This window comes from Podarcis cretensis (assembly GCF_951804945.1).
Source record: "Podarcis cretensis genome assembly, chromosome: 12".
Taxonomy (NCBI): domain Eukaryota; kingdom Metazoa; phylum Chordata; class Lepidosauria; order Squamata; family Lacertidae; genus Podarcis; species Podarcis cretensis.
The window spans coordinates 36,928,242-36,943,955 of NC_137181.1; the positions used below are offsets into that span (position 1 = coordinate 36,928,242).

The 15,714-nt window shown below is 45.7% G+C and overlaps 1 protein-coding gene across 1 annotated transcript in view; it reads left to right on the forward strand.

Annotated features, from left to right (window-relative positions):
• The window catches only part of NFE2L3 (NFE2 like bZIP transcription factor 3), a gene marked incomplete at its 5' end in the record, with an annotated part of 19,966 nt that continues 4,252 nt past the window's right edge, over positions 1-15,714 (forward strand). Inside the window, 4 exons of the mRNA XM_079947701.1 lie at positions 1-78; positions 1,529-2,104; positions 12,356-12,499; positions 14,111-14,194. Of these exons, the coding sequence (XP_079803827.1) occupies positions 1-78; positions 1,529-2,104; positions 12,356-12,499; positions 14,111-14,194 (882 nt within the window). The remainder of the gene's footprint in view (positions 79-1,528; positions 2,105-12,355; positions 12,500-14,110; positions 14,195-15,714) is intronic.

Sequence of the window (15,714 nt, forward strand, 5' to 3'; positions counted from 1 at the left end):
ATGACAAGCACAGAAAAGGAAGATCTTGACAAAAGAGGTCAGAGCCACACACCCAAAAACACCTTGGACCGTTTCCAAGTAAGGATCTCCCAGGCTGCCATTGGTTAAGCAATTTCCCCAAGCCTCATCTGACTGGCTTTGCCCCATGTAGAGACAGCACTAGAAGGTGATTTGTATGCCTTTATATTTCTTTAGTAACACAAAAGCAAGTTTAATAATAATTTAAAAACAGGGAGGCTGACTATGAGAAAGTTTGAGAAGCTCTGCCTTCGCAACAGCATCCAAACAATAGTGTTACCATTTGTAACATTAGGCCTTTCTTCCTGTGGAGGTGAGTAGTCACAGGAAGAACCACTGACGACAACCGAGAAGGCTACGTTTAGGCTGCCTTCTGCAACCTGGTGGCCTCCAGGAGTTTTGGATAAGAACTGTCCTTAGCCCATACCAGCCCAAACATCTGGTGGGTGAAGCCTGGGAGCTGTGGTGCTGAAAAGAAGGCTGTGCTGATGGGTGCCAGTGCTCAAAACATTTGGAGGATACCAGTTTCGTGAAGGGTGTTTGGAAAGTAAAGAAAACCTTTAGGTCCCATGGATTCAGCTGGAGGGCTCTAAAAGAAGGAAGTGAAGGCAATGCTGAAGCTCTGGAGTAGCTAGCTGGGTATGAGGCCTCCAGAGGGGTGCCATTGAGGCTCCCAGCCTGCGGGGGGGGGGGGGCTTGCCAAACTACATAGATCTTTCACTGGGGTGAAATAAAGCCTAGTTTCACCCCCTAAGCCACTGGTTCCCAAAGTGGGTGGTACCACCCCCCTGGTGGGGCAGTGGGCAAACCTAGGGAATAATCAACTATCTGACTTTTAGAAGACCTCTGAAGGCAACCCTATTCAGGGAAGTTTTTAATGTTTGATGTTCTGTCCTGTTTTTAATATTCTGTTGGGAGCTGCTGTGGCTGGGGAAACCCAGCCAGATGGGCCGCATATAAATAAATTATTATTATTATTATTATTATTATTATTATTATTACTACTACTACTACTAGGGGACTTCTGGAAGTGCAAATGACTATCAGACTTTGACAAGCTGGTCTCGCTGGATCAAGTTCATCGATGTTGTTGGATTAATTATACTAAAAGTTTTTAATTGGACTTGGAACAAACGTGCAATTAACTGTTACTGTTTTGGATTGCCTTGTGTTCTTAACTTCCTTCGCGGGTCCTGCAATCCACTATTCTGAACAATGCCTTTTTTACAGCGGCGTGTTCCCCAAATCCTACCGGAGCCTAGAGATGAGCCCTGCTGCAGCCTCAACCCGCTTCATGACACTCTCTTCCTCAGGCGCTGCAGCAGCAACTAAGCTGTGCTTTCAAACTGGTGTTGACGTTCCTGCACTGCAGCGGGTCGGACTAGATGACCCTGGGGGGAGGGTCCCTTCTGCGACTCCTCCTCCGCCCCCCGCCTCGCCGGCAATTCCCACACAGGCCTAAACACACGTGCTCAGTTCCTCCTCTTCTCCTTCATTGGCGGCCTCCAAGCGGGGCTGGCTCAGGCGGCGGGCGCTTGGTTGCTGCTCCTCCGCCCGAGACCCGGCGCGGCGGTTCTCCGGGTGCGCTCGCCGCGAGGAGGCGACGGAGTCCGGGTCCCTCCAGTCCCGGTTCCCGCGCAGCGCTGGAGGAGGAGGCGGCCTGAAAGCGCCGGGGAGGCGTTGCCCGGCAGGGCCGAGAGTTCGCCCCCTGCCCGGGCTGCTGAACAACAAGCGAGGAGGAGGCCGCCCCCGAGCAACTCCTGGGCGAGCGCTGGGGACGCCGCCGCGTCGCTTTCCCGCCACCAGGGTGGCCGCTTGGATAGCGCAAGAGGGCGAGGCGCCTCAGCAGCAAGTGGCGCCGCCGCCGCCGCCGCCGCCGCCCCGCGCAAACCTCGCAGGAAGCGGGAAGCGCAGCCGCCAGGAGGCAGCGCTCGGCGGCGGCTCCCCCTGCCCCGGCCGGCCGCCATGGCTGCAGCGGCGAGGCGACGGCGAGGGACTCGAAGCGGTGGCTGCTGCTGCTGCTGCTGCTGCTGCCGCCGCCGCCTCCTCTGTAGGAGTCGGAAACAAGCGCCCCAGTCGAGAAGAGGTAAGGGCTAGGAGCCGACGGGAAAACCCCTCTCCTCTTCACATATCAGTATTTTGCGGGAAGGTTTCAAGTGCATACTGGAAATTTAGGTTTGCGCATTAAAGTGGACTAAAGCACTCTGTCACCCTGCTAATCCACTGCTTTTTTTAAAAACTGCCTTTTGCAGAAAGGAATGTGACATGGCCTCCCTCCCTAAAATATTCGAGGCCCCCACTCCACCCCCGTTGATGGGCATTGCCATTCAAATGGTGTGCGTGCCCCGCGGCTGGTGATCGATAAACCAATATTTTATTCAAGTTGGCACCCTTGTAAAGCAGCCCAAAGAGACAATACGCTTTGAGGTGCCTTTCCTTTTTACCAGCCTGAGAAGGGAAGTATTTGCACCACTTCGGAGGGTCATTGCGGATCTCCTCCTCCTTTGCATGTTTGCATTTATTCACTTATTTGTTGCATTTACTTTTCCCAGCTTTGTTTTTTTTTAAGGAAGAACGCCCCAAATCCCCTCCAAACCCATGCCAAAGTTTTGCTGCGAATTCGTAGTTAACGAAGCGCTTACCCCCGCCTCCCGGGAGCTCGAAAGTGGTGTACATATACTGTAGTTCTTGGGCACCCCGTTTTATCCACACAGCAACCCTGGGAGGTGGGTTGGGGGGAGAGGCAGTGACTGGCCCAAAGTCACCCAGTAAGTTTCTTGGCCAAGTGGAGATTTGAACCCTGGTGTCTTCCTCCAGTCCTAGTTTGACAGCCTAACCATTACCCCTTGCTGGCCAGTAATGAACCACCTGGCTTTAAATGCAGGTTCGACATGAGCAAAAGGACCTTGATTTAAAAAAAAAATCCAGTTTTCAGGTATTATCTCCCATCAGAGAGAAATGTATACTGCGTGTGGGCTTACAAAGTAAGAGAAAAGCACAAGACTTTTCTCTTAGTTTGGTAGATTTGGGAGATCAGTTTGACATTGACAGAATAAAGTGGTGCATTTATGGCCCGCTGGGTCGGGTAGTCTTGCAGGGGTGGGAGTGCTGCAACTAACCCACCTGCCCGTGTTCCTCTGGCTGGTGGGAAAGGCTAACTGGGAAATGCCCAGCACCCTAGAGCGTAGTGGCCTGGCAGGGGGATTGCACTGCACCTGGTGGACCAAGTGCACCTCGTAGCCTTGTACAAAACCTGGCAGAGAGCCATTCTGCTGTGCCATTCCTTGCTTTATTTCATGTAAAGTACCAGCCTGCCTGGAAGCTGCATCTTCTATCGCACAGCGAAGTCAAAACTTCACAGTAAATGAATAAAGCTTTACTGAGTTAAACATATTTCTTTACAAACACTTAATGGAGGAGAGCAAAGTAAAAACCAGGCACCCCCAAACTCGGCCCTCCAGATGTTTTGGGACTACAACTCCCATCATCTGTAGCTAACAGGACCAGTGGTCAGGGATGATGGGAATTGTAGTCCCAAAACATCTGGAGGGCCGAGTTTGGGGGTGCCTAGTAAAAACAGAAGAAGATTAGACTAGGCTAGAGAGCACTCCGTGTGTATTCCTGCAATTGATACAATATTTGTACAAGGAATGAGTCATCTAGCTGAAGGAGTCTGCACTTTTCAGCATTTTCCAATACTTTCCGCACTTTACTGTACTGCTCCTGCTCTCAGAGACCTTTGTCACATGACATCTTCTGAGCCATAGCCATTGCAACAAGAAGCCATGTATAGCCTTATCCTCTGGGTCACAACTTATCCCTATTCCTGCATGTGTGGAGACGGGTGACACCGTTTAGTTAGCCTGCACATTTTCAGCGGTGCTCTCTTTTTCTCTTGCTTCACAGGATTTGGGGCTGCAGCCTGGCAGTGTAGACAGATCCCAAGGCGTAAGCTCAGATTCTGTTTATGATAACAGCAGTGCCTGTGGTGAGGCAACTCCCAGCTGCTTTTCCAGTTGCTATGAAATATATCAGGGTGTTGCCAAAACTGCTGGAGAGGTCCTGGGCACTGAACAGAATTGTCTCTGTGCAGAAAGGTGTAGGGTTGGGAAGGGAGAGAGCTGTTCAGGTTCTGATCCTTCAGGCATCTTAGACCATAGCTGTCAACATTTCCCTTTTTTGTAAGGGAAATTCCCTTATTCCGAATAGGATTCCTCGCAAGAAAAGGGAAAAGTTGACAGCTATGTGTTAGACTATTTCCATTTTTTCTTTACACCTTGTATTATCTCTTCCATCCCCCATACTACTGTTACTTTGGGGAAAATGTGGATCCAAAGCTGTCAGAGAGTGTAGTGGTGTGGTGTAGTGGTTAAGAGCGGTAGTCTCGTAATCTGGGGGACCGGGTTCATGTCTCCGCTCCTCCACATGCAGCTGCTGGGTGACCTTGGGCTAGTCTCGCTCCTTTGAAGTCTCTCAGCCCCACTCACCTCACAGAGTGTTTGTTGTGGGGGAGGAAGGGAAAGGAGAATGTTGGCCACTTTGAGACTCCTTCGGGTAGTGATAAAGCGGGATATCAAATCCAAACTCTTCTTCTCTTCTTCTCTCTTCCAAACTCTTCAAACTCTCAGTGGGCCTTGCTCCCAGTGATGACTTGGTGATGATGTCCAAAACAGTCTTATGTCCAAAATAAAAGTATGCACTGCACTGTGGGTTTGGGAATTTGATGGGAGCTGAAATTCAGAAATAAGAGAGGTCTTTCTATAAAGCTATGATGCTGTAGAATATACATCAGCTTTTAAATGTGAGGGCATCTCACTACCATGTTAAAAAAAGTTGGAGCTTCCAGGAGTACACACTCCTAGGAAGTAACAATGGTTACCTTTTCAGATTGCTGGTTCACACTCACGCAAGCGGCCTTTCTTTAACAGAACAGTTTGTAGGGTGACGAGACAGTTGTTTCTGCACATATTTTTCTTCCAAAAGTGTTTTTCAGCTTACCTGCTTGCACATTCAGTTCCATCTTTATTTGGTTATGCAGACATCAACAGGAGTTTCTTTTTTCTTTTTTGTTCTGGAAGTTGCATGTTGCTTTCTGGCAGGCAGTATACCTTTAGTCATTGTTCCAACTCTCACTAAAAGGGGAGTTTCCCCATTGACACTAATGAGTACTGGTTTTTGCTTTTTAATAATGGCTTGATTAAAGAGAATGTAATACCTTAAGAGCTTGCAGATCAGCTCTGCTGCTGTGTAATTAAATGTAGCTACTGGAAAACAGTGTCAGGTTTACACATTGGTCCTAATCCTGCTAAGAACAAAGTATATTTAAAGTTTGAATGCAACCCATAGTTGCTAAGGGTTTCAACAGCACTGCAATATAAACTGCAATCCCATGCCATGTGCTTGCAAGCTTCAAGATCCAATAGACTTCAGTGAGACATTTGCAAACAGGTTTAATTATTCAGCCTTAGACTTAGGTTTCAAACATGTGCTTGCTTGTTCACAGTGACACTTACTGACAGGTAGAAGAGCATACAATTGTAGCCATAGGAAAAGAGGTGGGGATTCTTTCATTAAAAGCGGCTTGTGCAGAATTGACCATGAGATAAGTATATTAGACCATTTTATCCAGCTTGCCCTTGACAAATATTTGGTTGGGTAAGACTCTTAGGAGCATAATAATTGTCTTAGCTTTTTGGTTTAGGAACTCTTAAGAGAAGTCTGTGCAAATACCAATGCCTTTGCAAAAAGTAGGTTTTGAGATACAATAAAAATTCTAATCCTGACTTTCAGTTCATTGCCACATGACTTAAAATGCCTACTGTTTCTGTTTTGATATATGTTCCCCCCACTTGTAATGGAATTTTGTTTTTACTTGGCTATGATTCAAGATCTGTTACTTCCGTAGGTAGTTGTAAAACTAGTTTCTCCACCCTAACCTAGAGGGATCTGAGCACTGTAGCAAGAGATGACTAATTTTCAATTCTAATTAACACCAAACTTCTCTTGAGAACTTCAGTTGGAGTGTCTAAAAGATACACAGCATGTAAGGGAGATAGTGGGCCTGTTTAGATGGCCCGCCATCAGAGTCTAATGGATCCTAGAATCATAGAATCATAGAGTTGGAATAGACCACAAGGGCCATCGAGTCCAACCCCCTGCCAAGCAGGAAACACCATCAGAGCACTCCTGACATATGGTTGTCAAGCCTCTGCTTAAAGACCTCCAAAGAAGGAGACTCCACCACACTCCTTGGCAGCAAATTCCACTGTCGAACAGCTCTTACTGTCAGGAAGTTCTTCCTAATGTTTAGGTGGAATCTTCTTTCTTGTAGTTTGGATCCATTGCTCCGTGTCCACTTCTCTGGAGCAGCAGAAAACAACCTTTCTCCCTCCTCTATATGACATCCTTTTATATATTTGAAAATGGCTATCATATCACCCCTTAACCTCCTCTTCTCCAGGCTAAACATGCCCAGCTCCCTTAGCCGTTCCTCATAAGGCATCGTTTCCAGGCCTTTGACCATTTTGGTTGCCCTCCTCTGGACACGTTCCAGTTTGTCAGTGTCCTTCTTGAACTGTGGTGCCCAGAACTGGACACAGTACTCCAGGTGAGATCTGACCAGAGCAGAATACAGTGGCACTATTACTTCCCTTGATCTAGATGCTATACTCCTATTGATGCAGTCCAGAATTGCATTGGCTTTTTTAGCTGCCGCATCACACTGTTGGCTCATGTCATGTTTGTGGTCAACCAAGACTCCTAGATCCTTTTCACATGTACTGCTCTCAAGCCAGGTGTCACCCATCTTGTATTTGTGCCTCTCATTTTTTTTTGCCCAAGTGCAATACTTTACATTTCTCCCTGTTAAAGTTCATCTTGTTTGTTTTGGCCCAGTTCTCTAATCTGTCAAGGTCGTTTTGAAGTGTGATCCTGTCCTCTGGGGTGTTAGCCACCCCTCCCAGTTTGGTGTCATCTGCAAATTTGATCAGGATGCCCTTGAGTCCATCATCCAAGTCGTTGATAAAGATGTTGAATAAGACGGGGCCCAAGACAGAACCCTGTGGCACCCCACTAGTCACTCTTCTCCAGGATGAAGAGGAACCATTGATGAGCACCCTTTGGGTTCGGTCAGTCAGCCAGTTACAAATCCACTGAGTGGTAGCATAGTCAAGACCGCATTTTACCAGCTTCTTTACAAGAATATCATGGGGCACCTTGTCGAATGCTTTGCTGAAATCAAGGTAGGCATTCCTACCTTGCTTTGCTGAAATCCACTGCATTCCCTTCATCTACCAGGCTTGTAATTCTGTCAAAAAATGAGATCAGGTTAGTCTGACATGACTTATTTTTCAGAAATCCATGCTGACTATTGGTGATCACAGCATTCCTTTCTAGGTGCTCACAGACTGTTTGCTTAATGATCTGCTCCAGAATCTTCCCTGGTATTGATGTCAGACTGACTGGGCGATAATTATTTGGGTCCTCTCTTTTCCCCTTTTTGAAAATAGGGACAACATTTGCCCTCCTCCAGTCTGCCGAGACTTCGCCTGTTCTCCAGGAATTCTCAAAGATGACTGCCAGTGGTTCTGAGATCACATCTGCCAGTTCTTTTAATACTCTTGGATGCAGTTCATCTGGCCCTGGAGACTTGAATACATCTAAACTAGTCAAGTATTCTTGTACTATCTCCTTAGTTATTCTGGGCTGTGTTTCCTCTGCTGAATCATTTGCTCCAAATTCTTCAGGTTGGGCATTGTTTTCTTTATCAGAGAAGACTGAGGCAAAGAAGGCATTGAGGAGTTCAGCCCTTTCTGTGTCACCTGTTTGCATTTCACCATCTTCTCCTCTGAGTGACCCCACTGTTTCTTTGTTCTTCCTTTTGCTACAGACATACCCATAAAAGCCTTTTTTGTTGCTTTTAACCTCTCTAGCAAGCCTGAGTTCATTCTGTGCTTTAGCTTTTCTGACTTTGTGTCTACATGTGCTGGCTATTTGTTTGAATTCCTCTTTGGTGGTTTCCCCCCTTTTCCATTTTTTTGTACACATCCGTTTTTAATCTTAACTCAGTTAAAAGTTCTTTAGATAGCCACCCTGGCTTCTTTAGGCACCTTCCATGTTTCCGTCTCATTGGTATTGCCTGAAGTTGTGCTTTTACTATCTCCCTCTTAACAAACTCCCAGCCATCATGAACTCCCTTTCCCTTTAGTATTACTGTCCATGGGATCTCACCCAGCACTTCCCTAAGTTTTATGAAGTCGGCTTTCTTAAAGTCAAGAAATTGAGTCCTAGTATGCTTGGCTGCCCCTTTCCGCTGTATAGTAAACTTCAGAAGGGCATGATCACTCACGCCTAATGATCCTTCCACTTCTACCCCACTAACCAGGTCATCAACATTGGTTAGGACCAGATCTAAAATGGCTGTTCCTCTTGTTGCTTCTCCCACTTTCTGGACAATGAAGTTGTCTACAAGGCCAGTGAGGAATCTGTTTGACCTTATGCTCTTGGCTGAGTTTGACATCCAACAAATATCCGGGTAATTGAAGTCCCCCATTACTACTATCTCCCTTCCTTTTGCATGCTTGGCCATCTGTTCCAGGACGGCATCATCTATGTCCTCCGTTTGGCTTGGGGATCTATAGTAAACTCCCACAATGAGGTCTCTGTTATTCTTCTCTCCCTTAATTTTGACCCAAATGCTCTCACTTTGGCTTTGAGGTTCTAAATCTTGGATCTCTTCACACATATACACATCCCTGACATATAACGCCACTCCTCCTCCTTTCTTGTCTGGTCTGTTTCTCTGAAATCCTGGTGTCTTCCTGAATGCAGGAATTTTCCAGTGGAAAAAGCTGATGGTCCTGTTGAAGCTCTCACTGTGGAATGGTGAGATTGGATGTGCAGTTGGCGCAATACTTCCAGAATGGCTTCTCCAGCATTGCGGAGCCTGCTTGTCGCCTTGGTAATCTGGGGAGCTTCAGGCTATACAAGCTAGACTCAGACTAGAGCATAAGTAGTGCTCTCCTTATTTCATTCTGAAACCGACCAAGCACTGGCCAGTGTCTACCATGTGGCAGTGTGAGCTGTGAAGAAGGCTCATTTTGCAGCTCTCATTGTCTCCTCTAGTCTAGTAGCTGGCGGGAGAGGTTGCTGTCCCCTGCAACGGGGAGGGGCCTCTAGAAAATTCAAGGACCTGCTGTGTCATCTGGCTACACATTTTGTGGATAAAGTTGCTTGACTTCGGAGTGGCCTTCAGTGTTTGTTGCAGTTCCAGATGAAGTACCCAGTGCCAGAGTTGGTGAGATTGGTTTCAGCTTATGCAGGCGGCTAACATGGGCAAAGCTGTATGCTGATCATGCATTCTCTTGACCCCTAACCCTTCTGGGCTTATTAAACCTAGCAGAGGGAGTTTAATTATCTGGGCCTAGAGCATGGTCAATGCTTCATTGCATTAGCAATAACTACCAACCAGTTGCCAATACCCGCTTGCTGGGAAAGTGGGTGCAGAGAATTGTGGTGGGAAACCTGCAAGCATTTGTGGTTAACACACATTATTTTGATTGATTCCCTGGGTTCAGGCATGGGACTAACTCTGCCTTGGCTACCCCAATGAATGACATTACAAATAGAGGGACAGGGTATGTGTAAGTTTGCTCCTGCTTTTTGACCTCACTGCAACTTTCTGTACCATTTGCTACTGCATTGTCCTCAACCGGCTCCAGGGAATGGGAATTGGAGTCACTGTGGTACAGTGATTTTAGTACTACCTACAGGATGAGGTCCAGAAAGCAGCATTGGGAAAGTGTTATTTGGCTCCCTGGAAGTTATGATATGGGGTGCTGCTCTTTAATATCCATATGAAGTTCCTGGGAGTTGTGGTTGGGCATTTGGGGGCAAGGTGCCATCAGTGTGTTGATGACTTTCAGTTCTGTTCCTCCATCACATCTGAATCAGGAGAGGCTGTGCAGGCCCTGGACCACTGCTAGACACAGTGGTAGGATGGATGAGCAGAGCATTTTTTTAACATAAGTATGGGCAGAATTCCTTCGCCACAGCCCTTATGACTCCTCCCCACCTGTGACGTGTGCTTTTGCTTGACCCTAGTTTACATTTGGAGAAAACAAAATGCCTATTTAGAAGCTGTTTGCATTCTCATCTAGACTCTGTGATTGTAGATTTGCCCATCCTGCTTCACACAAAACTAAGTTTGCTGGCCACCAGTGCAATTTAGGCCAGAAGAACCACCTGGTTCAAGGCACGCTGCCAATGATTCTGATATTGGTGTTTTTTTGAGGTGCACAATGCCAAAATGCTGAAAGTCATGCAAAGTGAGAACTGGTGGAAAGTGAGGTCTCTCACTGGTGTGTGTTCCTGAAGCAGACAGCACTGCTCACCCAGAAGCACACTTGCTTGAGAGGTGTTGGTTCACCCAGCACACTAAGCCAAGCCATTGCTTTGCAAAACAGCTTGAATGTGTGGGCTTCCAGAGAGGAACTTGCATCTACTTTGCTCTTTGCTGCTACTTTGCTGCTGCACCTTGCGAAGCTTAGCCATGGCTTGGCTTCAGGTGCCATTTGAACTGGGATTCACTGCTAATCACAAGCTGTAACCAAGAATGGGAGACCAAGGTTTGCCTTAGTGTGATGTGCAAACCAGACACACATACATTTTCTCCTCTGCTCATATTTGATGCAATATCCATTCCTGATTGATTTCTTTTAAGCAACATCTCTCTTATGTGATGTTCATGTACAGTTCTTGCAAAAACATGTTTTGAGTGTGTTCACAGTGCTGTAGGCTTGAGCAGCTGAGCAGGGCTTGGGGATGTACCAGACCAACTTGCACCGCTGCAAAAGGTTTTGTGTTTTAACATAAATAGAAACATTAAGTGTTGTGGAGTATATAGGGGAGGAAGAGATGTGGGTGGTGAAGTGTTGTTTTGAAGCAAACATACTTTCTCCAATTAGGTAGGACTCACAGCAGCAGCAACTTTGCACTTAAACAATGAAGCACAGGAATAAAAGACAGGAAGAGGAGAGTGGGTGTCGAGGTAGGGCAGGAGGCGGTTCAAAATGAGGTTCTGTTCCTTACAGTCATTGCAATTAATTGATGAAGCTACTTAAGTGTGTACTTCTAAAAGCAGTCCTTTCAAATCCCTGCTAACAGCAGAGGGCTTGGGGAGAGGGAGGAGGAATGCATACTGAACTCAAAGCATAAATTCACATGCTGGAAAGAAGGATTTTTTTTAAAAAAAAACCACTGATTGCAGAGCAGAGTGGAAGACCTCCTACAAGCTGCAAAAGGGAGTGGATTTTTCTTTAGCGGCATGGAAATGGGTTTGACAACAACTGCTGAAGAATGCCAAGATTTCCACACCCTTGCTCTTGCTGTCAGTCAGTGGAAAAGTTGGCACAATGAGGCAATGCCAGCATTTGGCTTCTACAAAGTCTTAAGGAAGGGGTTGGCAACCTAAGGTCCACTGGCCACAAGCGGTCCACGGGGGTCGTTTAACTGACCCACGAGCCACCCCCGAACCAAGCCGCCCGCTCAGTGAGTCCCCGTGCACTGTGCTAAACCAGTCTGCGGCGCCGGGAATCTTGTCTGCACAGATGCCGGAAATCGCATCTGCACAGACGCAGACACCGGAAATCGCGGGTGGGTGCATGATCCAGTCCACGGAGGGATCTCCGCTGGAGTGAACCGGCCCAGGTGAGGTAAACCTTGCTGACCTCTGTCTTAAGGGATGTCAAGCAGGAGAGACAGACAGGATGGAGGAAAGCAGACTATGACCAAACATACCATAGTTACTGTGATCGTATGCAGAATGTCCATCGGCTTAAGTGCAGTTTGTACGATAAACCATGGTTTCAAAAGTGTTTTAAAACTGCAGCTGACATACACCCTTGTGGTCTAACCATGGAAACAGGTGCATAAAGAACAGTGAGATTGGGTTTCACTTACTATCCCCCCCCCCATAATACAAACATATGCCTAATATAATGGAGCACAGATGGAACCAGATCTTTCAAGTTTAAATGCTTTATGTATAAGACTGAGTGAATATATTTTTTCCCCAATCTTTTGTTGCTGTCTGGTGTTACAGCGTTGCCTGAAAAATGTACATTTGAGGTTTGGTGGCCACATGCAAAAGAGCTTATTGGACAGTGTGTGTCATTGACTTACCAGGAAAAGGGTATGGGGTTGATGAACTGCAACTGATGAACTACTACTAGAGAAACAAACTACTATTCTGACGTGTGTCATTTCCTAGTATGCTGGTTGCTGACACATTACAGTGCTGAAAATTATTATTGTTTCCTGTTTCTCCTTATATTTACAGGAAGTAGACTTAAAAGTGAGCCCGGAATGTTTGGAACACTCTTACGTTATAGAAGATGAAGACTCAGAATCTCAAGAGGAGGAAGAGGGTAAAAGCGACCAAGTGGATTGGAAAGAGAAGCTGAGTCCAGTTTCCAGCTCTTCGGTGAGAGTCATAAAAAAGTTGTATTGGGCCATATACGGTTAAGTTCTACTCAGCATAGACCCACTGAAATTAAGAGTCTTTAGGTAGTCTTGCCCACTAAGGTCAATGGTTCTATACTGAGTATGACTCACATTTAATTCAGTCCATTGCCTGGGATCCTAAGTTGCTCTTCCATTCATGTATGATGGCGGAGATTCTCACCAAGTCCCCTGCCTCATATCCCACACCATATCCCAAGGGTCCTCAAATTGCCTGGGGTAGATTTTCAGGGGGCTGCAGAAAGAAGGGGGAGGAAGGAAAGTCTCTTTCATAAACAAGACTTCTGTTCCATTCACAGAAGGAAAATTAGAACCCCAGCCATCAATATTAATGTTTTTGAAAACTGATTCAGATATTGCTTTATTCATGGCAAGTCTTTATGAGCATTTTTGAAATGTATATATTCGCAAATACCATTGTGGGATTAACCTGTCATGTCTTAAAATATCTCGTTAACTTCTTGCTGCACCAGTTACATGGTTTTTATTTTCCCCAACCCCAAATTTGTGGTCTGCTCTTTTCTCTTTAACATCTCTGAATTCCTTTTTTTAAAAGTTGATGTTGTTTTGCTTTAAATCATAAAACAGCTTTAGTATCAAAAGACTCCAGTTCTGACCATTATAAACAATGAATTTATGAAAGCAAGCATGTTCAGATAACTGCTGTTTACTAAAGTTTTACAATGTGGCATTTAAAAAAAAACCATGGAAGTGGTGGCAGCTTGTAATTATCAAACTATTAGGGCAAGTATTACCACTTCCTCTGTAGCTGCATGAAAATCTAATGGAATGGTGAGCCTTAACCGCTACTCAGGGGTCAGCAAGGTTTACTTCGCCTGGGCTGGTTCACTCCAGCGGAGATCCCTCTGTGGACTGGATTGCAGATGTGCGTGAGTGTGCACACCCGCGATTTCCAGCGTCTGCACAGATGCGGATTTCTGGTGCCGCAGAAGTGAGTCCCCATGCCACGCTGGTTTAGCACATTGCGTGGGGATCACCAAGCGGGCGGCTCATGGGCTGGTTAAATGACCCCCATGGGCAGATTGTGGCCCATGGGCCTTAGGTTGCCAACTCCTGTGCTAGGTGGAAGACAGCAGCCCAGTTCTGGGGTCCTGTTGTAAGCTTTTAATTGGCTGTCACGTGAACTCCTGGTTGTCTGAATCCACTCTGTGTGCAGCGAACAATATCTCAGAATGTGCTATCCTATAGTGCTTCTTCACAGATGTACTGCTGGCCAGTTAACTTGGTATGAAGATATCATGCTTTGTTGTTTGCAAATGTTACTGTCACTCAGTGACATGCCTATTTACTTAATACATTTTATATACCACCTGTCAGCCAGTTGGTTCCTAAGGCAGTTGAGAACAGGATAAAGGAGTTGTCAGCATCTCTGAGGCCCCTGTGCACATTTAGAATTTTGAGTTTTTGAGAATTTTGAGTGTATACATCTCCTGTGGCTTGAAGTGGTGTCTTTTTCCTGTTCCCCCTTACAATTCTAATTACAACTTTCCATTAACAATGGAGAAATGTCTATTAATTGTGGGTTTTTTGGGGGGTGTGGGGTTTACAACAGGCTTACAGAAGCAATACTGGTTCTCCTTTCCCGCTGGAAGGTTATTTTCCACTGCCAGCATCACTGGCTGAAAATACATTGGAAGTAAGTGTTGCAATTTGCATGTAAGCTTGTAAACTATCTCAAACAGTTGGAAGCATGCTTCTACAATAACCCAGTTAAAGCAACTCTTTCAGATCGTGATCTTGTCAGAAATTCTGCAAATCAACTGCACCATTTTTCCCTTTACTATTTACTTCCAAAAAGTGTGATTTGCCAAAGTAGAATCTGAAGAATTGTTTTAAAACCATTTCCCCGATTTCTACAACTCCATTCTAGGTGTTATGACAGAAGCCTCTGCTTACACCATGGAAGCGAAAGTAGTAAGATGAACCTGTAGTGAATGGAAGTGTAGCAATTGACTTAGGGGTGCATTCATTTTTCCTCAATTTGACTAAAGGGTTTCACGTGGCACACCTTTCCAAGGGTGCATGCCAGTGGTAGGTGGAACAAATGTGACACTTAGCTTTGAGCTGTTGACTACATTTCAGTCAGGCAAGATCACTCAAGAGCAGGGTAAGACAGGGTGTGTGACCTGGCGAGAGTCATGAGGGTCAAATGGAAAAGCCCTGGAGGGCCTCAATTTGCCTCAGGCCCTGAGGTTCCTCGACCCTGATTTAGAAAATACCATCAGCCTTGCTGTTGTCTTGTGGTGTCCTACAAGGCTCATCATAATCACCTGTGTTGTTAATCTTATGTGTGGAATTGTTAAAATGCTAACTCTCCTGCCTTTGGACAGCACAATAATCAACATGCTGCCCTCCAAGTCTGTATTTTATTAACGTAAGCACCCAGCAGAAGCTGTATCTATTCTAAACCAAAGTTTGGATAGTAGGGGAAAGTGTGTAGATATTTCTAAATGGATGCAAGTATATGAGGAACTACCTAGCTAGGGCAAACAGCTGAATATGCTTTCATTTAATATACCGGTAATCATAGAGGTGGAAGGGATCCTGAGGGATCATCTAGTCCAACCCCCTGCATTGAAGGAATATGCAGCTATCCCTTATGAGGATTGAACCTGCAACCTTTGCATTCTCGGCACCACACTCTAGCCAGGATGATGGGCCCAACGTTCAAGATGTTTGTTTTTAACCTTTTCAAGCTCTTCTTGCATGCCTCAGTATCTTTCCCTACATTACCTCCACCCCATTGTCTGTTGCATAAGCTCTGCCTTTAAAAATGGCAAAGACAAGGTGTGGGCTGTGAAACTCGTGCCTCTATGTTGCAATTTTTAGGAAAACAATTCAAGCTGCTCCTGTTTCAGCAGAGGTGGGTAGTGGTGGTTTTCCAATTTGTATTGCAGTAGATAGCAGACAAACTACTGCATCTTACTGGGTTCTTTTTGATATTTTCCTCAATACTCTTTCAGGCTGCCATTTTTAGTGATCACACTCTTTCTGTAACAGCTGGTATTTGCAGAAAGCATTCTCTGTGTTTAAAGTATTGTGGGGGAGGGGAAAATAATACATTTTAAATTATACAAAGGCTGCTGTTGAACTGGCTAGAAACTATTTAACCATAGGGAACGTTGCAAGGTTTCAACGTAACACAGAAAACATATT